Here is a 27,041-nt window from a genome sequence, read left to right as displayed (position 1 = left end):
GACTCTGAGCTGGAGGCGAAAAGCGAGGTCTGATCCACCAGATCAAAGTTGTTGGCCTCTGGCTGAGCTTGATGGAGCTGGCCCAACTGTGCTTTAGGGCTCAGTCACACGGGCGGAGGTCTGCGCGTATTTCCATGCGGAAAAACGCCCGCACAGCAGGTGCGGATGAAAATTTGCACCTGCCAGAGAAAGAACATATGGCTGGCAATGGAGCTGGTCATGTGGATTTTCATCCGCACCCGGTCCGGATGTTTTTCCGCATGGAAATACATGCAGATCGCTGCCCGTGTGACTGAGCCCTTAGAGCCATACAAAGAGGGTTCAATGGTGAAGATCTTCCTCTCTACCTAACTTTGTGTAAGTAGCGATACAGGATTGGAAGGATTTCTAATTGATTTTAATGGTAAACCTCACATTGCACCTCCATGCACATCGCACGGCATGTAAAAGCCACGTGAGGCATTAAAGGTCCCATTGCAATCAATGGGCGATGCGCTGCAAGAAACGTGAAAATTTAGAGTATGCCACAAACATTACTCATGTATTTGACTCTAAAAGAATGGGGTTCATATTTGCGCTGGATTTGCGCATACCACTATGTACAAATCTCACACGATTTTCTCAGCCATATGAAGCCGGCCTTACAGTTCAGGCCAGAGAAAGGACACAAAACCCTGCAGGAACTGTTAAGATTCCCTGCTGCACTAACATCTGCCTATTCAATAGACCATCTTGTGTAATCCAAGGATGTGCAGAGTTCTCCAGAGGGGGAGACATTCTTTATAAGTGCTCTCTTGCTAGTTTATGGGAGTTTTGTATAGCGCCTACAAAGTTAGGACTCCACAGAGATAGGCCATTGCCTGTGAGTCGCTGCATTACTTTGGCTTGTACTGGGATTTCAATGTTCGCCATTTAGAAGGGAAGCTCACTTTTTCCTCCTATAGGAAGGTAAACATTGAAATTGAAGAGCCATTGTAGTTGATGCCATAAAGTTTTAGCTTAAGGCCTCCTTCCCACGAACGGATTTACGCCGCGTAAATTCGCGGCAAAAATCCGCTGCGTGGCCCCCTGCTATTAGGTTCTATTGAACCTAATAGCACAATGCTCACGATGCGGAATTCCACCGCGGAATTACGCACCGCGATTTCTCCCATCCTCACCCGCAGCATGCTCTATTTGCTGCGGGTGAGGACGGGCTGTACGCGCTGACGGCTTCCATTGCAGTCAATGGAAGCCGTCCGTTCACGCTATCTCCCGCTGTAACCAGCGGAAATAGCGTGAAAAAACGCTTCCCCGCCTACCGCCGCAGCGTCATTTGACGCGGCCGGCGCGTCACGTGACGCGGTGGGCGTGTCACACGACGCGCCGGCGGTGGGCGGGGAAGCGTCTTCACGCTATCGTCCGCTGGTAAGTATAGGGGCTCTGGGGGGCGCCGTGACGGACTTCACTGCGTAATATTACGCGGTGGAGCCCGTCACGCTCGTGGGAAGGAGGCCTTAAAGTGAGAGCGATCCGATATTTCACATTCCTGATGAGCTGGGTCAGTAAATGGGCTGCTGCTATGGGAAGATTAAGGGGGGCACCGGGAGCATGTAGACTTTTTCACTTTGTATCAGTCTCTGACTCTGTCTTCTGCAATGACAGAGCTGGGAAGAAGGAGTCAACCAAACCTGCTGGACAGCAGTAGGCAAAGACGTTCAAGATAATGAATGGCTGATTGCTCCATCGGCATAATGGGGGGGCGTTAGCCTGTATGGGGGAGAGGGATATTGGCATATCCTGAAACAGAGGAAGGAACAGGACACAGAGGATGGATAGTCAGTGCAGCATGAAGAAAGAGATGCCAAAGAAGAGAAAAGTAAGGGTATCTGTCAAGAAAAGGAAAGAGCAGAGAAGTGAGCCAAGGGACAGAAGAGAGTAAGTTTTCAGAGGCTGCAAGTAACCTGAAAGTTTGAAGTGGCAGCAGAGGAGCGAGCACAGGAGACCAAGTCACGTGAAACCACAAATGGGTGGACACTGGGCCTCGTCTCCTAGGCTGTGAACTCTCCTAACCAAAGTCACACTCTCGCCTTACAGGGGAACCAGTCACCAGGCTCATGCTGCCCGAGCAGCGATCATATTCTTCTACTTGTCCCAGCTGAATCATTTCTCATCAAGGCGACACGGTAACAGTAAAACATTTATTATAAATAGACATATAAAAAGTGGTTCTCAGTCATTGAAATGTGCAGTATTTGCAGAAACACCGGGCTGCACTCCTCCACGCTACGAGAGGGCTACGTCTTTGGTACACATTGGGCTCCAGTTTCCAGTGTTAGATGGGGATGTCTTCATCACTTTGTATGCGGGCATCTTCAGTTCCTTCTAGTGTTTGGCTGAAAAAAAATGGTTAATTTAGAACAGAGTCCATACAAATGCTAAGAAACGAGTCCATATTTCCCAGGCTGGGTTTCCACAGGGCATTTGTAAAGAAGTTGTGTTCTGCACTGTTGCAATTTCATGGCCAGGAGAGGTGAAGCACATGAAAACGTATGTTTCACTGCGGCAATTAACAGCAATTAGTGTGTGGTTTTCCTGTGCAGCGCACTGCCACTCTACACCCTTGTGGAAACCCAGCATTAATGAGAGAGGATCACATTTGGTAAACCTAAACTGGATTTGAATTCCTCGGCTTGTCCGAGTTTTAAAGGGGTTGTCCCGCGCCGAAGCGTTTTTTTTTTTTTTTTCAATAGCCCCCCCCGTTCGGCACAAGACAAACCCGATGCAGGGGTAAAAAAAACAAACCGGGTAGTACTTACCCGAATCCCCACGCTCCGGTGACTTCTTACTTACCTTGTGAAGATGGCCGCCGGGATCTTCACCCTCGGTGGACCGCAGGGCTTCTGTGCGGTCCATTGCCGATTCCAGCCTCCTGATTGGCTGGAATTGGCACACGTGACGGGGCGGAGCTACGAGGAGCCGCTCTCTGGCACGAGCGGCCCCATTCAGAAGAGAGAAGACCGGACTGCGCAAGCGCCTCTAATCGGGCGATTAGACGCTGAAGATTAGACGGCACCATGGAGACGAGGACGCTAGCAACGGAGCAGGTAAGTGAATAACTTCTGTATGGCTCATAATTAATGCACAATGTACATTACAAAGTGCATTAATATGGCCATACAGAAGTGTATACCCCCACTTGCTTTCGCGGGACAACCCCTTTAACATCTGTGGACAACCCCTCCCCATGCAGGGAAATAACGAATGGAGATATACCCACCTCTCTTCGCTCCCACTGTGTTCTGCACCACTGCTCGGTCCTCCACTCCGGTCTCTGTTGATAGCTGCAGTCCAGCCAGGTTTACATGACATCACAGGGGCTGCAGCCAGTAACAGAGCTCAGTGATGACTCCGTTCCCATCTGTCCTTCCTCCGGCTGTCTCTAATCTAACCGAGGACCCTCAGGACATTTGAAAACACCCCATGTTTTAAACAGCAGATCACTAGTCAGAAACATCTCTGGGAGGTTCTCCACCAACCAACATATCCCAACCTGAGAACTTAACATAGCATGCATGACAGTCACACCAGTAAAGTCCAAAACTTGAGAGTATTTCCTGATTTCAAGTATCCGTTAGTAGATTGAGCAGTTTTTGTTTTTTAGTACAACACATACATCCCAGACTTTTCACAATTTCTCCCAAATTTTACAGTTTAAAGGTGTGTTTCCAAACTTCTGGAGGTACTGTAGGTCTGCAGGAGCTGGAGACACAAGTAATAGACTTTTGATCAAGTCTATTTGGGTACAATGAAATGATTAAAAATGGTTGCAAAAAGCCACATATGACTAAATGTATTCTACCTAAATCGCCCTAGTGTCCTTATCATGACATCGTGCGTCATCAGTCTGCCTGTCAACAGAAGCATTGCTGGGTTTTAGACCCAAATGCCATGAACCCGACATACATACATAGATTTATTCTATACATTACTATTTTTTTTTTATAACTTTTGAATTAAGGGATGTTTCACATGCGGCATTTACTAAAAAAAACTGTTTTTGCAACCATTTCCCTGCGTTTTTACCGGATTTTTTTATATTATTTTATCACTGCAGCATTAATTTTCCGTGCCACTATGTATTTCACTCGGACCACTAAGGGCTCGTTCACATCTGCGGTCGCTATTTGTTTGAATTTGTTTTTCCTGCTCCAAAGAAAGAACAGCCAGACAGAATTCAAACAGAAATAAGCATTTCCATCAAGTTCCGTTTGTAACACAGCTAACAGCGTGCAGACTGCGCTATTGGTCCCATTAATATCCGGAATTGAATCAAACGGAAAAACATCTTTTTTTTTTTTTTTTAAATCCATTGAAATCGATGGAGGAAAAACACTTATTTCTGTCTGAATTGCACGTTATGCTCCAAAAATGGAACAGTCATACAGAATGCAAATGGAAATACCTACTGCAGATGTAAATGAGCGCGATACCTAAAGCCAAATCGGCAGATATATTAAAAAAAAAAACAACACACTACAAAACAGCCATTCGGTACACTTCTTGGGGCAGCAGTGGTTTTTGTTCAAAACACAGCATGCTCTAAGTTTTTTATACATTTTCCCACAGGTTTTTCCGTAGGTTTTTCTATAGGAATTAAAAAGTGCATTAAAAAAATGACAAAAAAAAAAGGACCAAAAAAACCATACTTGAAAAAAAAAAGTGAAATCAATTGTATTTTTACAAGACAAAAAATAAGCATATGTGAAGAAAACTTAAAAGGAGTTTTACAGTTCTGAAAACAAACGAGCTAAGCCAGCGCTGCAGACCCCCCATAGAGCTGCTCCCAGACGCTCGTGGGCACACAGCTCCAGTCATGTAATTGGCACCAGTGCCCTGTGCGGTGGTGAATAAGAGCGCCACTAGGCAGATAAATACCTCCAAGTGGATACAATAGTAAACAAGCGCTGCAAGATCTTCTATTTCCGAAGCGGTGGGGGTCCAGTGATGGCGCGCAACAGTAATAAGCCATATGAAGGGGAAGCCGCTGTAAAGCATCGCATCACTTTTACTGCACTCATTTCTTAATAATGCAAATAAAAGGTAATCCCATCCTGCCAGTAAGACCCCCTACTGCCAGTAAGACCCCCTACTGCCAGTAAGACCGCTTACCGCTGGCTGTGGTCTGCTCTTCTTCTCATAAACTGAATGAAGTCTGTTAATGAGGAAGCGTTTGTCTTCTCCTTCCTGCAGAGAACAAGGTAAACCACAGTTAGGCCATTCCCAGACATGATGCCTGGTTCCTGCATGCGTTACACAGGGATATTGTGCAATTTGATGTGGATTTCAACAAAAGTTGAAAATCCGCAGCATTTTCAAAAAAGGACGATCATGCACAGGATTTCCATGCTGACGTTTTCTGGTACATGGATGGGATCATGTACTATATGTGGCGTCTGCAGCCGGCCTTTAATTACCATTACTAACTTGATCACATGGCTATCCAGATGATGAGAAAGTCACGCATTAACTACTCATCTGGCGCTTCTTTCCAACACAATTCAGTAACCTGGATTTAACATAATCAGTTAGGTTCTTTTCAGACTATGTTTTTTTAAATCCAGGGCTGGTACCGTCCTCCATGCAGGAAACTCCAAGCATCCTAGGGGAGGATATGTGAGACGGAGACCTCTTTGATCTCCACCTCACGTAGTTTCTGCATCTGTCAATGGACAGAAAAGCAGAGTAAGAAGAGCCTAGTAATTTATAAGTGACCATTCAGAGCAAACGGTTTAGGCGATGTTCACATCCCGTTCTTACCATACAGTATATACTTAGGAAGGCAACAGTACACCTATGTAGCTATATCCTGTGCTACTGACTACTATTAAAAAAAAAAAAAACACAAAAAACACAGAATACAGTTTTTTTAACACAGCCGTGTTAAAAAATAGTATCCAGATTTATATTGCATAGGACCATCCTGCGGTAACAATAGCACAGAATATTGTAGAACCATCGAATCATAGAGTTTGAAGGGACCTCCAGAATCACTAAATCATCCCAGACAGATGTCTGTCCAGTCTCTGTCTGAAGACTTCCATTGAAGAAGAACTCCCCACCTCCAGGGGCAACCTGTACCCCTCATTGATCCCCCTCACTGTCTAATCTGTGTCTCCTCCCTTTCAGTTTCATCCCATTGCTTCTGGCCCCTCCTTGTGCAGATGAGAATAGGGCTGATCCCTCTGCACTGTGACAGCCCTTCAGATATTTGTAGACCGCTATTAAGTCTCCTCTCAGAATCGCAGGGAAGAAGAAAGAATCAAGAAATAAACAAGATAAAGAATCATGATTGACAGACCACTCCGTAGAAGCATTGCTGTATCTCCCAATTTCATATCGCTTTATGTCACATATACCACAATGCACTCACGTTTGCAATCTGCTCCTTCAGTAACTGTATGATTCTCCTTTGTCCACCGACAATCTGGATGTGGAAGTAAATTACAATCCTGGAAGAGGAAAGAAAGAGCTATACAAACAACACTGCCCACCGGACCTGCACAACCTAATATATCCTTTACGGACTGAAATCAGATACTCACGACCAATTAAACATGCAGCCAATGTGCTCGAAATAGCAGCCCTACAACCAACGTAACCCATATCTACCGGGCCTCAACCGTCACCAGGTACTCACAGCAGAACTCCAGCCGCCAGGTAGATGAAGAACGTGTTCTCCCAAAGATAGTAAAGAATCCAGCTGACCCAACTCAGACGGGGATTTAACACTTCCAGTTGCTTGACGTAGGACTTCCCTGCTAAGTACATAGTATCTTGGGAACGAAATGGACCACAAGACAGCGAGGGCTTCACGCTGAGAGCAATGAAAGATAAGGAATAAATAGGGTGATAGTCAGTATAGCGGCATGTGTACACAAGAGATTATTTCTATTAACCCATTAATAAGCCCTACTGAATTCCCTGTGATTGCAGGGTACTGATAGATTGCTATGGCAGCCTAGTGAAGGCTTTCTGACCTGTCCTGGATTATAATGTGTAAGTGGTCATAAGTTCAAGTTTCCTATAGACACAAAAGTAAAAAAGTTGTATAAAATGGAAAAAAAAAATAAACTTTTCACATTTGTTCCATAAAAATCAGCAAAACCACACAATCGGTAGCTCCATGTCTGGACAAGTCTGAATTATTATGACCCTGCACAGAGAACAATGGAAAAGAGAAAACCACAATGCAAGAATGGCACTTTTTGTAAAAATCACACCGTTCCACAAGAAAATTGAATGAAAAGTGCTCAAAAAACTCACACATCATCCAAGATGGTATCAATAAAAACTACCGCCCACCTTAACAAGTCCTTACAGCCTCACAGATGGGAAAATAAACTTACTGGTATAAAAATACAGCGACAAAAAGGAATTTTTTAATAAAAGTTTTTGTTTTCTATAAAATAAAAAAATAATCTGTGTACATTTGGTATCGGCATGCTTGTACTGACCCGCACAATGAAGGTAATGTCATTTGTGGATTCTTTTTAGGTTTTGTTACTTTTGCACATTAGAAGCACTTGTTTTTTGCAAGATGAATGGATGTTTCCATCAGTACTATTTTGGGGTGCCTAGAACGTTCTGATGGGTACAACATACCCCTGCGGGTAACAGATGAGACATGCCAGACCACTAAGCCTCTAACACACAGCATCTTTGACGTTGGTAGGTTTGCCATGTAAGACTACATTTCTCTGCATGGAAAAGGTTTATCTGGCCACGGTGGCTTCTAAGGCTGGGTTCACACGGGGCGGATTTGCCGCAGAAATTCCATCCAGAATTTCGCCACGGCAGGTCCGCCTGCGGCCGCTAAGCCCAGGGTTACTGATCCATGTGGACGAGATTTCTCATAAATCAGAAACTGGCCATAGCATGTCCGTTTTTTTTTTTTCTTCCGCTGCGGCCGTGCTCTTCTCTATGGGAGCGCTGGCCACAGGGGAAAAGCATGCGGCCAAGCCGCTCCAAAACCCGCGGCTAAGTGCCACAGGTTTTAAAACAGCGCTTTCCCCGACGGAAATCTCACGGTTTTTCGCTGCAGCCAAACAGCGAGATTTCTGCCGAGAATACATTGTATGTGAACCCAGGCTAAGGGGTTCATTTTTGATGAAGCGGCCCCTTTAATTTGGTATTGATGGTGTGATGTGTTTGGCCAAGCATACAAGGCAGTAATGTCTACGTTGGGGTATAACTGCTCAGGTGATTTTCATAGTTTGCACTTTACAGTATCAAACACGTTGCTTAAATATTACTGCTTGGCAACCTCACACTAGACATATCCATGGGTCACCCGTACCAGAAACACAAAACTCATGTACTGGGACACATCCTGCTGTGAGCCCTCCTGCCTTGTACCACCCCTACTTACGACCACATGGTGTAGGAAAGAAACACTGATGCTCCTAGGAAGGACGGGAAGCACAGTAGTGTGAGGAATGCCGTGCTCATATGGGAAGCTCTCCAGGGTTTGCTTGGGGAACGACAATTCTTCATCAAACTGGCCTAGAAAAAAAAATAAAAGATACATTTCACATGACTTTATAAAAACGTCAGGAATAAATAAACTGATGTAAAAGATCCAACGCTAGCCGAAAAAAGAAAATCTAAATCTTGTTATTTGTATAGCACAAACTTATTCCGCAGTGCTTTCAGGTAATTTATTTATTACCCCCCACCAAGCTGGGTACTCATTTTACCGACCTCAGAAGGATGGAAGGCTAAGTCAACCTGGAGCCGGCTACCTGAACCAATTGGTGATTGAACATGCAACCTTCAGGTCGTGAGCGAGAGCTTAGGACTGCATTTCTGCTGTCTTAACACTCTGCGTCACACGAGGCTCTGTCACTACTACGATAGATCTAATATAGGCAGTAGTCAATGTCAAGCAGCAAAAGTGAATAAACATTTAGGGTATACAAAAGAGATAACTGTAATATCACCCCTCTATAAATCCCTGTAAGACCACATCCTGAAGTCAGGATTGCGTTTTGGCTTATACACTATATAGAGGACATAGGAGAGCTGGAGACGGTTCAGAGGTGGGCGATTATTACATGATTAAGGTAAGCCAGATGAAAGATCTCTCTTATGAGGGGCTAAAACAGCTTTGAAACAATAAGTTATAGAGGTGATCTCATCTACATGGATAGTATATGTGTGGGCAATGCAAAGAAATGACACTTAATCTGCTTTTCCCAAGGACTGTACAAAGGACCAGGGGACATTCATTACGTGTGACAGAAAGGCAATCTAGTTATCCTTATTGGAAAAAGTTCTTTACAGTTAGAGGCAGACTATGGAAAGCCCGACCCCAAGACATGGAGTGTTCCCACAATTTATTTTTCACTACACTGTGGGATTCCGTCACGGGTGCCGTGAACAGCATTGTGACTGAACCCCTGAACGGAACCACTCCCTGTCATTAGTGAAACGGACACCAATTTACTGTCCATTTGACAAGGTTTTGGTTACTTTTCGTTATATTTGGGGTATAGCACAGCGTAGTCAACTATATTATTCTATACTCCAAATATAATGGAAACCCTGACGAACAGACAGCCTTCACGTCCACTCAGGGTTTCCATCATATTGCTGTTTTCAGCATTTGTGAAGGAACCCACAGGTTAGTGAAAACACTGCAAACGCTTCTATAGTAATGGCAGAGACACTGACAGTGTTTACAAAGCGCTAGATGCTAATCTAACAACGGTGGCTGTTATAGGTCACCTAGCAATTAAGGTATAATTCATAAAGAAACATGTTGAACTTGATGGAGCCGTGTCCATGGACAATTTTATGTTAATGATGAAAACTCTTAGTGGTATTTCATCTCCTTGTAATTCACCCTTCTTCTATGCATTATAGATGCCACCCTATGTTAGATTCGGGATACTACACGGAGTTAGAAGAGTGCTCCGTCAAGGGCATATCTAGGATCATAGAATGGCAGAGTTGGAAGGGACCTCCAGGGTCGTATGTTCCAACCCCCTGCTCAGTGCAGGATCACTAAATCATCCCAGACGTATATTTGTCCAGCCTTTGTTTGAACACTTCCATTGAAGGAGAACTCACCACCTCCTGTGGTAACCTGTTCCACTCATTGATCACCCACACCGTCAGAAAGTTTTTTCTAATATTTAATTTGTGTCTCCTATAGAATATGTATTTTACCTTTTTTACGTAGAACAGCAGAAGCAATTTCAGAGTCTGTACGACGGGGATAATAGGGCAAAACAGAACACCCAGCCTGATCGAAGGAAGACAGGAATGAGATACATGGATTAGAATGATCAGTAGGCAGTACTGTGAGATCATTGACCATCGTATTGTTATATACTGGGCTACACACATACAAAAAGACATCACCACACGGTTCTATTTCAGTTTTTAAAATAGATTATCCCGGGAGGGAGATAGGGACCAGCCGTGACCGAAAAAGAGGGCTGGCCTAACTACTGTACGGGCAGCCCACTTCTCTGTCCCTACCAATGTAGAGACAGACAAAAGGACCGGCTTAATTATTGAAGTAAGATTAACAGCCAACCCCCTTCCCCTGTGCTACCGACAAAGAGAGGAAGTCTCCATACCACGTGACCCGGTGTTATTACTGGGCCGGAAGTGGAGGTGCCAGCACTGCTGGACCCAAGGTGGACTCAGAATGTCTCTCCCTGGATAACCCTTTAATTGCCATGTCCATTCCTGTGGGCAATTTTCATTCTTCCAATCCATCTAAAATATGAAATGACACTGAAGAGTGCCCATACTTACTGATACAAGGGCAGGTAGAAACACCAGATCCCAGCAGCATGCAGAGGGCAGAAATGCCATGAGGGAGGTGCAAAATACTGGTTAACAACCACTCACACACCGACTACACATTGGGGGCTTAGTATTAGAACTGCACATAAGAAATTAATCAATTTTGCCAATACGAGATTTCTAATCAAAGCCGTCATTTTGCAGCTCGAGTGTCTCCATGGTGACAGACTACGAATAATCCCAGTAGGTGGTATGACAGTCACATTCCCTTCTGTCTCCCTACTTCTAAGGCCCTGTTCACACCACATTTTTACACCCTGTTGAAAGTTTTTCTTCCTTCTGAAGATTAGAAGACCGGTACCTATAAAACTGGATGCAACAAGAAACTTTCTCCTGCCATTGACTTCTATCTAGAAGAAAACTGGATGCGTCTGGATTCTGTTCAATGGGACCAAAAGAGGAGCCTGCAGCATCGGTGTCCTGTTGTATACCGTTTTAATGGTAAATTTGACAAGAAAAAAAAAATATCAAAAAACAGTCATTTTCAACAGGAAACAAAAATGTGATGTGAACAGAGGCCAAAATACATTTGTTAAGTCAGTAAGAAGTAGAAGACTGGTAACAATAGGACCACACAGGGTTTGCTTCCAGTCTTGTTACAATGGAGACACATAGGCACGGTGGATAGTAAACTTATTAAAAGGCCAGAAGAGAAAAAATTATTATACTGAAATATGCTGAACCCCATATTTAAATATGGGGTCATACCTCCCCACGATGCGCTCTTCTTCCAGCCCGAGTGATGGCGTCCTGGTGCACAGACTCCTGCAGCCAATGACCTACTGATCTTGAGTCACATCCAGCCGGTCATTGGCTGCAGCAGTCTCATCTCCATGTGATGAAACGTCCTCACGGAGCCGGAAGAAAAGTCCAGCAGGGGACGAGGCACCGTCGGAACAGAAGCTGCAGGGGATCGGGTGAGGGGAGTATTACTTTTTTTTTTATACAGCGTTGAGCAGATTTTTAAATTTATTTTTTTCTCCCCAGGCTACCCCAGGCGGCATATGGCACTGACAGACACACTGATTGCAGAGATATGTCTGTCTTATGTATCTGTGAAACAGTTTGTAAGAAACTTACATTTTACCAGTAGCAGCACACAGAGGACTACAGGAAGTAGTCCTGGATATTCATGAGCTGCAGGCTAGCCCCGCCCACTCACTCCTTCAGCCAATCATTGACAGCTGTTTCTCTATACATTGTAATAGCCAGTAATAAAGGTGGTGACAGATTCCCTTTAACTTCCCAGACATTAGTTCCGTAGTGCCCCACATACTGAGCAGTATGTCCTACGTACGATGATGTGGCCACAAACTAGTTGTGCTTCTTCTGCTGTTGCCAGACCCCCTCTCCACATTCCCCCTGTATCTGCTGAGGACGGTGATATTGCGCGGCCTATCTGCCATGAACCCGCTGTTGAAGTTTTTAAAATGCAATTTGTTGTATTAATCCCCTGCTGTTAATGTATTAACCTTATTCTATGGGTCAGTAGGATTATGGCGCCACCATATACTGTGCTGCACAATATATTTATATCCGGACCCGGACTTATAATATGCTGTGTTCGGCCAGAACCGCATATTATATACTGGCAGAATAGCTTTAGCTAGGACATTGTACATGACCTACAGACGGGTGATCTCACCAAGCCAGCGTCTGTCCATAGATCAGCTCCAGTACATTCCTAGCTATGTCAAACTCCGTCCGACACTTTTGTTTGCACTTCTTCTGCAGAATTAACCTGTCACAAAAGGATGAAATGTGCTGCGTCAGCAAACAATATCGAGGCGGGAAGAGAGTTTTTGCTCAACATCTGAAATGAGGAGTTTTCCAGTAAAGAAACCTAACAATAGTGTGCTGAAAAGTTATGGATTTTCTATTTTATTCTTCACTAGTGTCAAGAATTGTGTTTGTGTTCCGTGAATGGAATAGATAAGCTGTGACATCACCTATTGTAATAGTATACAGTATATATAGGTGTCAAGGCCCATTTACATGCTAAGACAATCTTTCAAATGATTGAAAGATTGACAGTTTAAGCGATCGTTCTGCATAAAGTGTTAATGGACACTAATATCCATTGGCCGGGAGCTGTTTGCAGAGCACAGAATGTGGTCTGAGCTCTATACACAGCTCCATTGTTCTAGCACGGGCTGTCGGCAGAATACAATGTAATCTCCAACTCCCGTGCAGAACACAGCGTGCAGTCCCTGTTATCTTCTCTCCGGCTGAATGCTGGATTTTAAAAACTCACCTTAAAGTCATTGTTCAGCTGAAGAGTGAACGATGGCAGCATTTACACCCAATGATAAAATCGCTTATATGCCATCGTTTGAACAAATTTTGAGCGATTTCGTTGCATGTAAATGAGCCTTTACCCTTTATTCTAGTCCTGCTTGTGATAATGAGATGACTGCTGAAAAGGTCTCTCTATAAAAAAGTAAGTGTCAGCCCATTATCAGGTTTAAGGGCCATTTTTATTAGACGATTATTGCTCAAAATTCATTCAAACCAACATAATTGTGTGATAATCGTCCCGTGTAAATGCAAAAAAATTGTTTACTAATTATTCACTTCGCTGGATCGCAGAATTCTCGCTGAGTGCAAATGCACATAGAAGGTGAAGTGCTGAGCGAGAAGCCGGCGATCCAGCGGCAAAGTCTGTCTGTCCAAACGCTCTGCACAAGCGCCAACAACCTTAGCGGTGACGTCAGCGGTCGTGCAGTCGTTTAGACAACTCTTGTCCCGTGTAAAAGGGCCATAAGCCTAATAATAGGGGGAAAACACTTTTAGGCCCTCAAGTGGCAAGACCATTCATCTAATCACCCCACAACTCTCATCATTTACATATCTGCCGGAGATGGAACCGCATGCAGCAAAACGACAACTTCTTCTGGGGGCGCAATTTTTTTTTCCCAAAAAGCATTACCCAGCTACACAATACATCCCCTGTAACCAACAAATAGATGTACCTCCAAAGCAGCTCAGCAAACAGGGAGTCCAGCAGAGTGAAGATCAGGTCCATGATCACAAAACGGAACAGTTCCTGTCCAACAAACGTCTCCCAGCACTAAATGAGAGGAGCGAGAAGATGAAGATATCACAATGTTATAGGCCAGATGATTGTAGACAAGAGCAGGCTTTATGATAGAGGAGGGGGGGTTCTTGTAGTAAAGCATCATGTACATCGCCGCACTCCTTAGTAGGAGGATTGGAGTATTTATGTCCATATTGTCTGGAAACGTCTGGGCAATCCCATGATATGAGCCGTCCGCTACATGAAAACTGTACTACCACAAATATCTTTTGACGTGCGTCCCTGTCCTTGCAGCAAATCCCACTTCTGGGAACGGTCTATGTAAGACGTAACTGTGCAGTCATTGGGGCAGAGTTGATGCAAATTAAAAGTGGAGCAGTCGTCTGTAGCGACCAATCAGATCTCACATCTCACTTCAGAGAAACTTTTGAAAATGATGAACTCAATCGGATTGCTTGCGGTGGGCAACAACTCAACTATTTCTTTGCAGCAGTTTCAGTAATTCTCCCTTATGGCCCCTTTTACACGGAACAATTAGCATTCAAACGAGTGACAGTGAACAATAATCATTCAGTGTAAAAACGCAGCCGACAACCTAATGACGGACGATATAATCATTTTTCATTCATTCTATGCAGACATATAAATCGTCATTGGCTCGTTCACTAATCATCCGATGTAAATACCAAGCGTCCGGCCCCTCTAAGTCACTTTACAGCGAATGTGAACAGCTGAACGATTTCTCGTTTGAATGAGCCAACGAAGTATCTGCCTGTATAAACAGACCGCACGAGCGAACTCTGGCGGGAGTTTCAATAATTCTCTCTTAAGGCCATTTTACAGAGAATGATCATCGATCAAACGAGTGACAGTAAACAATAATCGTTTGGTCTAAATGCAGCCAATGACCGAATGATAACTCGTTCCCTGTTCATTCATTTTCTGCAGGCATAAAAATCATCGTTGTCTCGTTCACTAATTGCTCAGTTTAAATACTGATCATTCATTCCCTCTCATTCACTTATACAGGGAATGTGAACGAATGAATGATTCTCGTCTGAATTAGCCAACGATGCATCCGTTTGTATAAACAGGCTGCCCGAGCGAACAATGAGGTCACTCGCTGATTTGAACGATAATCACCTTGTCTAAAGGGACCCTAAATATGTGTGTAACATCTATGATGTGTGTGTATATATATATATATTAGTGTATATTTATCTGTTATGTGTCTATATATGTTTAACGCGTGGTCTATATATGAATGTATCTATGCGTGTGTGTAATATATGTACATATGAGTGTAATAGGCACACACACACACACATACATGTATATAATACATATATACACACACATATATATATATATATATATATATATACACACACACACATGAGGAAATGATATATAGATCTACAATAGATGGGTATATGTATCTATATGTACTTATTGATTGTACTTTTTGTCGAAGGGGGAAATTCATTTACAGACAAAACCAGGAAAATCAATTTCTTATACTTTGGAGGAACAACTACAAATAGAGTTCGCCCAGACAAGATGCTGGAGGCCGCTGTGATAACAGGGAAGGAGGTGAGGGGGCGTCGGTGACTCTGAAGACAGCGGCTGCAGGGATGCATGCTGGGATTTGTACTTTCACTTTTCCTGCAGTCCCGCCTACATAAACCTGCTGCTGCCATTGCAGCACGGTGAAGTGGAGGGGTTATACAAATTACATATAAACAGTCCATTTTGCCTGAAACACGTGTTTTTGCATTATTTATTCTCTGGGGCACTTTGGTTTTTTTTTACTGAAAGTGGCCAATCCCTTCATTAACATACGCATGAGGATACCAACTACAGATGGTAACGTCCCTCAGCATTGTGGGCACCGTCTCAGCATATACCTTATTTTCCATGTACATTGCTTTAGTTATTATCCAATGATAGCACAGCATGCCGAGAATGACGACCTTCAGGAGGAGGTTCCTGAAAGAGAGAACAGTAAGAGACGTTTAGACTGGAGTGGATGAGCGGCAGGAGTGATAATATATATTATTGGATTGTCTGTCACCTGCAAATGGCAATGTAGACTTCTAGCATGGGGGAGTCCAGCCCCTCCCAGAGCCCCAGCGCACGGTACATATATGGAAGTAGCAGGTTACACAGAGACACAACCAATGGCAGCGGCAACAGCATCGCTTCCACTTCGGCCTCGTCGCCTCTCTTCAGTCGCTCACGATGATCCTAAATTAATAAAAAAATGGATACTTATATGTTATGGTAAAGACTTAGAGGCTACCTTGCAGGTCATAGATGCTGATATAGGGGATGTCTGATGTCAGACAACATAGCGTCAGACTGGCGACATCCATTATTTCTCCTGTTCTGTGTCCGAGGACTGAAGAAACCAGGACTGAACGAGAATATCTCAGGCCTGGGGAAATAAAGGTTACCCTGCAGTTTGTGGTACCCAATATTGGTATCCGGAGACGGGCATCGACACTCTCCAGTGCATGCTGTACCCCGAGCCGCAACTACCGGTGGCACAACGTCACCGCATAGCTCTCCACTATGATAGTATATTACTAGTATCTTAACCCCACAGTCAGACATTACTAGAGCCTACATATCACTCAGTAATGAAAGCTGCCCATCTACCCTGTTTTCAGGTCCTTGGATAGTAGAACTGCCTTTAACCTGTTTAGGACCAGCCACTGTATATATACGGCGGCTGGTCCTGGGCTTAGAGGACCGCCGATAGTACAAATACGGCGGTGCTCTAAGTCTCCTGCAATCAATCAGAGCAGGAACGTTAGTGACAGCTGATAACCCGGAGCAGAAGGCAGGAGGGGTTTTTAACCCTTCCTGCCCTCTGCTTCCCCGATATACAGTGCTCAAAGCGAAAGTAAGAAATACTTTCACTACGGGAGCCTCGGGGGGTCATGTGACCTCCCGGGATTCCCTGCTACTGCAGAGCTGGAGGGTCAGACTAGACCCTGGCAGCTCTGCAGGTGACTAATCTCACCACAGGGCTTGCTTTCCCCTGTAACTAGGGCTCCTATGGACGCCCCAGCTACAGTGGGAAAGTGTCAAATAAAGTTAAAAAAAAAAAGTGAATGTCCCCCAAAGGTCTTGTATGACGTCATGGGGGACAAAGATAGTAAAAAAACACAATTACATAAATAAGTAAAACAAAATAACAGAATAAAACAACAATACATACAAAAGAAAGAGAATAACACAAAGCAGACGCCAACAAAAACCGTCACCGTATGCGCCCTGTAAACCAAAACCATACATACTATATATCAAAACGTCCGAAACAAATAGAGAAACCTATTCCCATACTTTATTTTAGTGTAAATATAAAAATAATTTTTAAAAAAACTATAAATGTTAAAAAAAATCATTTTTTTAGCATTTTACCCCCAATAAAAAACTAAAAAACGGGAAAAAAAGTCAGTGAAAAAGATATTAAAAAAATAGTCCTATATGTCACGGGAAAAAAAACGCAGCAAAAATAATTTTGGTAGCTAAAAGGAAAAAAAATGGAGCAGTAAAACCGCCACATGAGTAAAATCCCTAAAAAGTGTCTATTCCTTAAGGTACAAAACAACCTGGTCCTTAAGGGGTTAACCAAAGACAATTCTGTTCCTACACAGGTGGAAAGGGGCCAATCCAGGAGAAAGTTCATCCAAAGTTTTCCATACTTGTTGTTTGCACTCCTGTTACAATAAATCCTCCTCTTCATAGGTTGACTCACAGCCAACTGACCTTTGCAATAAATTACCTTGAGATTGGAGATGTTTAATGGAGCCAGCATTGTGCTGCCAGTTAGCGTACAGATAAGACAAGAAGACATGGGGAAAAATAACCTTACAGAATTGGTATTGCCACGTTCATACTATTCAGTAATTAAATACCTATCCTGTAGGGTTGACACTAAAAATAAAAATAGAAGCTATTTGATAACTGCTCATCTTGATCATCCCACGTCCCTAAACACAAAAAAACACTAAATAAAAAGATATTAAAAAAGGCACCCCACAGATTGCTACCGATGAAAACCTCCGCTCATCCCACAAAAAACGAGCCCTCACACAGCTCTGTAGTAAAAAAATAAAATACAATGCCAGAATGCCATTAACAACACAAAGAGATCACAAAGCTGCGTGACCCCAAATAGTACCAATGAACATGCCAACTAATCTCACAAAAATCCCATGCAACACTGTAGGTGAAAAAAGTGAACAATTTAGGGCCAAACCAACCGTTTTTTGTAAAAAAAAATTTGAGTTTTTGAATTTGCAAGCCCAATTCTAAAACACCCGTTGGGCTCGAAACACTCACTATACCCCTTTATAAATTCCTCGAGGGTGTAGCTCCCAAAATGGGGTCTTTGGACCGGGGTTCCCATCTCCTGGGACCTTAAGACTTCTGCAAACCTGAAATGGTGCCTGGAAAATGCCTAATGAAAAGGGAGACCCCAAAATCCACAAGGTGCCCCTTCACTTCTCAGGTCTCTGCTTCGATCTTTTTGTGCACAGGGGCCATATGTGACAGATTTCTAAAAACTACCGATTCAGGCCAGGCTCACACAGGCGTTTGTAAAAGTTGCCTCTCTAAGATTTCTGATGTCCAAAATAAGTAAAAGGACGCGTACAGAAATAGTTCCACATGCAGCGCACAAGTGGTAAATGTTATTAACCATTTTATGTGGCATGAGCCTTACAAACAGAAAACCTCAAAATTTGAAAATGGAAAATTTTCAGTAATTTTTCGATTGTTTTTATAAACAAAAACGCAAAACGGATCGACCAAACTTGACCACTAGCAAAGTACAACGTGTCAAGTAAAGCAATCTCAGAATCACTGTGAAAAGTGAAAGCATTCCAAAGTGATTACCGCATAACATGACACGTCAAATTTGAAAAATGGGGTCTAGTCAGAAAGGAGAAAACTTGTTGCAGAAGTAAAGGGTTAAATCAGTGCACTATTGTATTAGGTTTGCTTCAAGCACATGCAAGCTATACAGGGCTGATATACCATAGGATGCTATACTCACCTTGTGTAGCGATTCAGAAATGTAGTACACTGCCAATGCAGAGCCCAACCAACTGGCAGCACACAACATCCACGAGACGATCAGGACACACGCGCGTTGTAGTCGCCTCCTCAAGTCATGGCTACGCCGATTTGGATGATGCTCACTCATTAACTCCTGTAGGCAACCAATGAGTATCACAGATTCATAAATGGCATCAGTAACCTCCCAAAAATGACTGGGGGCGGCTTCACACTGGCGAGAAAATTGAGTGATTTTCTCGCAATGCGAGAATGAATGAAAACTCATGATTATGAAACTAATGATTTTCAATGGTTTCATTCTCATTTGCGATGTTTTCACTCCTGCCATGCTGCATGAAGAAAAAATAAAAATATCGCAGCATGTCCATTTTTTTGTGATATCGCCCACGGTTTCCAATGGGGCCAGCGGCAGCAATGCCGACCCCATTGAAAACAATGGGAGAACATCATGATCTCCTGCTGTGGCTGTGACGAAGGGAACCCCCACAGGGATGCGAAGCTGTCACATCCAGGGGCTTCACCTTGTTCTCATTGGGGCCGGCGGCAGCAGCGCTGATCCATTGAAAACAGTGGCGAACATCGCGATGTCCTGCCGCGGAGGAAACGAAGGTAACCCCCGCAGTGATGCAAGGCCGTTTTCAAATGAAAACACCTTGCATCCAGGGGTTTTCACAGGTCTTCAGTGGAGCTTGCGTCAGTTGCATCGGCCCCATTGAAATCAATGGGAGAAGATCGCGATCTCCTGCCACGGCTGTGACAGCTGCAGCAGGGGATTCTTTTAGCCCCGCTGGGATGCAAGGCTGTTTCCATGTAAAAACGCCTCACATCCAGGGGTTTACCCAAGGATTGCGATGGTGATGTTGGGCCGTGAATCACTATCACATATCGCTCTCGCCAGTGTGCAGGAGCCCTAAGACAACTATACAGACAAATGATCAGAGGAGCAAGTGCTTATCTTTTCATCCTTTTTCTGGGAACAGCATCTATGTTCGCTAATTGATAAGGAGGGGTGATAACATGAACACAAGTCCATGTTACAGGTAGGAGAATGACAGATTGTTCTCTTTTGCTTGCTCAAGACCCGCTGCCCCCTCTCACAGATGGGAGAGCTGTCAATTCAGTATTCCCTGGCTCTCACTTTAAATAGCTGTAGCTCCAGTTATATCACGGCTGTAGCCACGCTTTTGGTCTGGCTTTAAAATGAGGCCAAAAGTGTGTCTGTAGCCACAACAGAACTAGAGCTACAGCCTTTTGAAGTAGAATGAGCTCTGTCCATCCAATACTGTAAAGTCCATTTCCGGTTGAATGAACAGAGCTCGGGTTAATCAGTAGGTGGGTTAACTAAGTAAGGTTAATGTGCCTTTAAAAGCCAGTCTATAGTTTATATGGAATCTATATGGAACAGTGTTCATTATGTGGAATGTAGCAAAATGTAGACGAGGACTGACTGATATAAGAACTGACTTTACCTTCAGCTGCATGTGAATATTCTCCTTCTGTCTCTGCACAGAACGGATTCTGTTAACTTTAAAATCCCAGCAGCCGAAAACCTTTGCAGCCAAAACTCCAGAGAAAAATCCTACTCTGAAACTTTTACCAAATGAACAAGACATCCTAAAAAAAAGAAGAGAAAACTGAATAAAAAGGTATAAAAGCTGTGATAATATGAAATGAATGGTGTAAGATGGGACAAAGTGTTCGTACCTATACACCAGTATAATACAAGTACTCAGGAAACTAATTCCCACAGTGAAGAGATAAGCCAGAGGCATGTGATATGGGAGCCAGGCCTTGTCGCTTGGACACTGTGAAGTATTGGACCTCGAGGAACATCCATCATTGAGGGTATAATTACTGTAATAACCATAATACATGACAGTATCTGTAAAATAACCCTAGAAATAAGAAGAGGGGTTACAGAATGAGAAATATGTAGATAGCACGGTTAAAGGAACATGTCATATACAAAGCCTGTGGGGGAAAAAAACCTTCTGTGACGTTCCCCTCTATTGATCCCACCCTGATCAATAGCATCCATGGAGTTATTCTCTACGGATGACTACAGAAGAACTTGTTGCAGGCCTCTTAACCCTTTCCAATCCACTGTCTGATGTCTAAAGACATTCTGATTGAAGGCTGTACAGCTCAGATGTCGGAAGACGTCCGTCAGGGTATTCTTACTGTAGATTACTGGCCGCTTGATTGTCGGGGGCCTCTCCAGCATGTCCCATACTGCAGTACTGCTCTAGCCAGCAGATGGCGCCATTGTATAATGGCAGAAAGAGAAAACCCCCTAGGAAACCCTGAATCCAAAATTAGATTGCAAAGGGTTAATAAGGTCTGGTTGCTAGACAACTTTTTTCAAGTATAGGCTTAAATATTTTAAAACAATAAAAGTAGGGATACTTACCCATCCTCTACCCTGCAGCCCTCTGGACTTTGTTGTGGAACAGATACCACCTGACTGCAGCAGCCAATCAGAAGCCGCAGTGAACAGGCGCGGTTCTCCTGGCATCACTGTTCGGATGCCGAGAGTCTCGATGCCAGGAGAACGGCGCTTGACCACTGTGGCCTGTTATTGGTTGCAGTGGTCAGGTGGTATCTGTTCCATAACAAAGACTGGGAGGACCACGGGGCTGACGATGGGTAAGTACCCCTGCTTTTGTTATTTTAACACATTTGAGCCTACTCTTTAAAAAAAAAATTGAAAGGCAGCCGGACAACCCAGTTAAGAAAAATAACTGAGCCCTAAAATAGTCGGACTGGTTTGTATACTCTACTGTATTTTGGCTACCACCGGACAACTAACAGGCTTGCCCGGCCTTGTGAATGAAGAATATCAGTACAGTAGTCACTATACACACTTACCGCTCCTGTAAAAAGCTCCAGACCCGTGAAGGTTCGCGGGTTCGGCGACCCATGTGGATGCACGGCCTGGGGAGTGACGATGAACAGGAGACACAAAAGGCTCATGAAGATGTTAAACCCCAGAAGAGTTTTCAGGAAGAGGAAATAAGAGAGAACACTGGAGCCAAATCTTCCTCCAATCTGCTTCAGGGCCACGTGCCACGGTCGCAGAGAACAAAACGCAGAAGTCAACGAGAGCCGGCTCCTATGCATTGCCTGCGGGGAGCAAAAATAAAAAAAACCTATAAAGCAAAATAAAGTATAACAATACTGAATACCAAAGTAAAGACCTCATTGCGTCTCACCAGACTGATGTGATTGGATAGGAAGCTGCAGCAAGGGTAAACATTTCTCCCCTCCCAAATCCTGCCGCCATCCAAAGTCAAGAACCTGCAATAGGCAACAAATAGTGACGGACTACAAGTGCCAGGCCGCTGCAGTCATGTGACATCTACGAATGTAAGGTTATATTCTGGGGATGTGTCCTCGCTGCTCTCTATATACGCGATTCCTCACCTCAGTTCTCTCTTTACATGCAGGCTCAGTGGGAAGCTCTTCAGCAGTCGGACGCGCTGGTTTCCTGAGGTTTTCTGCAGTTCTGACACCAGTAATCTTCGATGTTCTGATAGAAAGATGAAACAGTAAAATATACATTGGGCAGGTTTACTATTGAAAATGTGACAATTAGCTGGTGAAAATTGCGCTAGAAGCCTGTCGTACGTGCCTTGAGCCACACGTGGGATCTGTTTTAGATACCTGATTGGCTGCATCCAAAAATGAGTAGTAGCTTCATGGGAAAGGAGTGTGACTTTGTGGGTAAGGGGGACCAGCCTATATGCGACCTCATGCACCAAACTTTTGTCATAAAAGTTTTGCCAACTACTAGGTAGTATAATCTTAGATTACACCGTCTAAAGACATCCATCGTTAGTCACTGTGATAAATCCGGCACATTTTAGGGCTATATAGTCTAAAGGTACATTTACAAACAAGAATAATCACTCAAAATTTGCTCAAAAGACATTTTTTGAGTGATAATCGCTGCGTATAAACGTGTGCCCGTCATGTACTTACCTGCACTTTTCGGCCATCACCGAGTTCAGCTCAGCATAAAATCCATAGGACTGATAGGACAGACCGCATGCTGAGTTCTCCGCGAGCAGCGCTGATAACATTTTTCAGCTGCTGTCCCACTGGAGAACAATAATGATGTGTTTAGAGAACAGACCACCTGCTGTTCTTTAAATACATGCAAATGAAGCTACTTAGCTGCTAATGGTCTGATTAACCCATTAGTAGCGAATGCAAAATGATCGCTCAAAACTGTCAGTTTCTGACGAATTTTGAGAGCTCATCTGTCTGTGTAAATGCACATTAACTTTGCACTCTGTAGCTATTAGACAGGATTCGGCAATCTGCTCCATTATTTTACTTTTTTAATCAATCATCTAGATATGTAGCAACTCTGCTGTTTGCCCCTAGAAAATTGCTCCCTCTTCAGGTTGTTTTCTACGTTTAGCAGCTAGACTCCATGATGGGGCTGATTTTGTGGGTCACACTCTTAATTTGGACACATATGGCGCAATCTAGCAATCAGGCTGAGGAACTTGCCATGTGGGCAGAGTAGACTGTCCAAGTGCAGCCAGAAGAGGGGAGAGTTATATCTTTAAACTTTGTTGGTCCGGAGCAGTTAAAAAAAAGCTGTAAGGGCCAATCTGCCCTTAAAGGGGTTGTACCAACATCTAAAATTACCACTTTATGATCATTGGAGGTTTGACCACTGGGATCCCAACCGACCTCAAGAATGGAGGTCCTGATAATCTTGCATGAATGGAATGGAAGATGCGCTCTTAATTTGGACACACATTGCGCAATCTAACAATCAGGCTGAGGAATTAGCCATGTGGGCAGAATAGACATCTGTCCAAGTGCAGCCAGAAGAGGGGAGAACATGTGGTGGAAGGAAGCAGGGAGAGTTATATTTTTAAACTTTGTTGGTCTGGAGGAGTTTAAAAAAAGCTGTAAATCATGAGCCAATCTGCCCTTAAAGGGGTTGTACCAACATCTAAAATTACTACTTTATGATCAGTGGGGGTTTGACCACTGGGATCCCAACCGATCTCAAGAATAGAGGTTGGGATAGTCTTGTATGAATGGAATGGAAGATGCTCATGCAAGGTGCTACTCTTCCCTTCAATGACAGCTCTGGAGATTGCAGAATACTTGTACTTGGCAATTAATTTTCCCAAGTCATACTTAACCATATGCAAAAGGAGCAGAGAAGACTGATCCGGCAGAAAAGAGTGATCCGGCAGAGAAGAGTGATCCGGCAGAGAAGAGTCACGCTTACTCATGAGTTGATGAGCTAACCATGCACCTTTGTTTGAATAGACGGGATTTCCTGTGTGATGGGGAAGCAATGAGTTGTCTATCAAGAGATATGGAGTGATTAGCTCGGCAGCTGATGAATCCCTGTGTATTTTCTCAACCAGGGAAAGCTTCTCTGCTCATTTGCATACAGCAAGAATAACTCTGAAAACCAATTACAAAGGTACATGGTTTCATTAAGAAAAGAGAGGGCATTAGAAGTGACTGATTTTTCATGAAGTCCGTTTTAGCGGTGAAGTTGCGGTGACAGGTTCCCTTTAAGTGGTAGTTTAGCTACAATCTTATACTCTGTTGTCCCCTTCCTTTCGTCCACCCTGTGCTAACAAAGTCCCATTTCCTGTAGCAGAATCCTTACCTTCTTCCGCTTCCACAGATGCGTCCCTCTGCCTTATGCTGGGTCTAGCACTGCGCTCCATACTGAACAAAGATGGCCGCTTCTTGGACTGTCGCTTCCTCACAGTGCGGTTATAATACTCGGACAGCATGGCCCCCCTACAGCGCCCTATAGAATACGGGTGAGGGCAAAGAAAAAAAAATGTACTGATGATAAAGAATAAATCTGTTGTGTGTTTAAAAGGCATATTACAGGCAATAAAAAGAGAACACAAGATCCACCTAAACCCCTCTCTCCTCTCCCTACCCCGGTAAGGGGCCACATTTTCATCCTTCATTGGTAAGCCGTGCTAGCGAGTGCTCTCTAGAGCCGTGCAGGTCACCTTCATTGTCAGTGTCTATTCCCACTGCTATACTTAGTATGGTATGCTTCACTAAACATATTCCTTGTCCCCTAGCAATGCTAACGTGCTGTAGAATATATACAGCGTATATTCTGTGTGTCTGTGGATATATGTGGGTCGGGAGGGGTATCATCTCTCCTAAGGAGAGCACCTAGAAGGTGAGTGAGGAGACTTATAAGGCCATGCATGCTCCTCTGGGAAATATGCAAATAAGGGAGATGGAACAATACCTCTGCAGCGCCACCTATGGGATAGGTACAATTCTTTTTAATGATGAGGGGCAAAAACCCGGAACAGCTGTCTGTGTATGTTTTTCTGGCTTGGTTGTCAATTCCCAATCATTGTTTTAAAGACTTGTTTAAAGGGTCTGATTTTGATTAGCAGGAAGGCTACCATCCAATAGGTGGCGCTGCAGAGGTATTATTCCATCTTCCTTATCTGTGTATATATGTGGTATCACACCCTATGCTGCTGCAGAACGTCACAGTTTGACTCCAAGCATGGTTGCTTGCACGACCCTGTGGACCGACTGCAGTCTTTATAGCAGTTATACGTTCACTTACATACAGAGGTCCCACTAAATATTATTCAGACTATTTCTATTAAATTGAGTTATTACAAACTATAATTTGAAATATTCCATCAAAAAACCTAGAAAAGTGCTGGAAGATATTTCTTGCCCCCTCTGTACACTCCCTAATCTACTCCGGCACATGTATGCCATCTTATCTGGTAACTGTCTGTGGGAGGAAAGTGGAAGAACTAATAAACAGATACAATAGCAGGAGAGATCATGGGACTCCGAACCTCTGAGCGCACCTAACCACTGATCCACCAGCCTCGCCTTGGCACATCTGCCAGGAGATCTGGTGGACTGATGCCAAGTACAATATTGCTGAACACACATCAGGTTATGCAATGTGCGAATAAGGAATAAGGAAATGAAGCATCACATGACTAACACTTTCCTTGAAGAGTTTACAAAACAGATGCAGAACAATCATAACATGTTATTGTATCAAGGCTACAATTTACAATGGAAACAGTCAGCAAGCTTGTTGGCCTCCATTTCAGTAACAGACTCGCTAAGATCCTACGGTATATACTTCTTTACATCAGACTGCTACACTTTCTAGAATTCTGTCAACCAGAACAGAAGGAAATATCAACTCTGAAGTCAGCAGAATTGCAAATACAGCTCTGGAGGATAGGCTGCCATGTGATCAGTACAAGGTGGAATACAATGTATTTATAAAGTTACTCAACTTTTTATGTACATACATCTATATATAAACTGTAACATGGTGTGAAATTGTGAATGTAACCTATAAAGCAGGAGTTTGATGGAACAAAGCTGCTCCTTACCATTGGTTCTCTCTTGTAGTGGTATGAAGGGGTCCTATAGTGCTCGCTGCATCAGTATGTAGACAAGGTGTCATGTAGGATGTGATCTCCTATATGCAATGGAGTCTTAAGGCCCTTTTACACACAACAATTATTATAGGAAGCGGGGAGCGAGAAACAGACGAAAAGCCAGCGAGCCGCCGGCAGTTTGAAAGCTCTGCACGAGTCCTGACGACCTTAGCGGTGACGTCGACGTTTGTGCAGTCACTTAACAGAATGCCGGCCCGTGTAAAAGCGCCTTTAGGCATAGAATAATTTAATTGGCATGTAGAAGAGCACATTCTGGGTGAGATGTATTAAATCTTGACTGATCAGTGTTTCTATGGTACGATGAGTGCCCGAGCCGGCGCTGGGTTTTATGCCAGCCGAACCTGAATAACGACCGAGGAGCTCACGATTCTCGCTTGTCATTCAGTCATTGTCTTGTGTTTAAATGATTATTTGGGTGATAGTCGTTCCATGTTAATAGAGTTTAAGTTGTTTTATAAAACTTATAGGCTTCCCCTTCAACTTACCTATAGTGCGGCTTGGCATATCAGCAAGGATTCTCATGGTGGCAGAGTAGTGGTCACCCGCTGTCTGAGAACTGTTCCCTGGAAGAAAAAAATATAAATCAA

General features: G+C 43.7%; 1 protein-coding gene across 4 annotated transcripts in view; it reads right to left on the bottom strand.

Moving 5' to 3' along the window:
• Positions 1–2,166: 2,166 nt before the first annotated feature.
• TMC6 (transmembrane channel like 6) overlaps positions 2,167–27,041 on the bottom strand; it is a 41,096-nt gene continuing 16,221 nt past the window's right edge. For 3 of the 4 annotated variants that reach the window (XM_066587186.1, XM_066587187.1, XM_066587183.1), the window contains 18 exons: positions 26,940–27,017; positions 24,639–24,785; positions 22,412–22,517; positions 22,201–22,285; positions 21,857–22,111; positions 20,693–20,883; positions 20,458–20,602; positions 18,966–19,121; positions 15,972–16,144; positions 15,805–15,886; positions 13,833–13,930; positions 12,506–12,601; positions 10,213–10,288; positions 8,411–8,544; positions 6,680–6,856; positions 6,413–6,491; positions 5,152–5,226; positions 2,167–2,375 (listed from right to left, as the gene is read on the bottom strand). In XM_066587186.1, the coding sequence (XP_066443283.1) occupies positions 2,355–2,375; positions 5,152–5,226; positions 6,413–6,491; positions 6,680–6,856; positions 8,411–8,544; positions 10,213–10,288; positions 12,506–12,601; positions 13,833–13,930; positions 15,805–15,886; positions 15,972–16,144; positions 18,966–19,121; positions 20,458–20,602; positions 20,693–20,883; positions 21,857–22,111; positions 22,201–22,285; positions 22,412–22,517; positions 24,639–24,785; positions 26,940–27,017 (2,174 nt within the window). In that variant the 3' untranslated portion in view covers positions 2,167–2,354. Of the gene's footprint in view, positions 2,376–3,841; positions 3,891–5,151; positions 5,227–6,412; positions 6,492–6,679; positions 6,857–8,410; positions 8,545–10,212; positions 10,289–12,505; positions 12,602–13,832; positions 13,931–15,804; positions 15,887–15,971; positions 16,145–18,965; positions 19,122–20,457; positions 20,603–20,692; positions 20,884–21,856; positions 22,112–22,200; positions 22,286–22,411; positions 22,518–24,638; positions 24,786–26,939; positions 27,018–27,041 lie in introns of all 4 variants that reach the window. The other variant, XM_066587185.1, reaches the window with a different exon arrangement.

Source organism: Eleutherodactylus coqui, chromosome 13 (genome assembly GCF_035609145.1).
Source record: "Eleutherodactylus coqui strain aEleCoq1 chromosome 13, aEleCoq1.hap1, whole genome shotgun sequence".
NCBI classification, from domain to species: domain Eukaryota; kingdom Metazoa; phylum Chordata; class Amphibia; order Anura; family Eleutherodactylidae; genus Eleutherodactylus; species Eleutherodactylus coqui.
The sequence above is the reverse complement of the archived record's forward strand: the minus strand, read 5'-3'. Positions and strand labels throughout refer to the sequence as shown.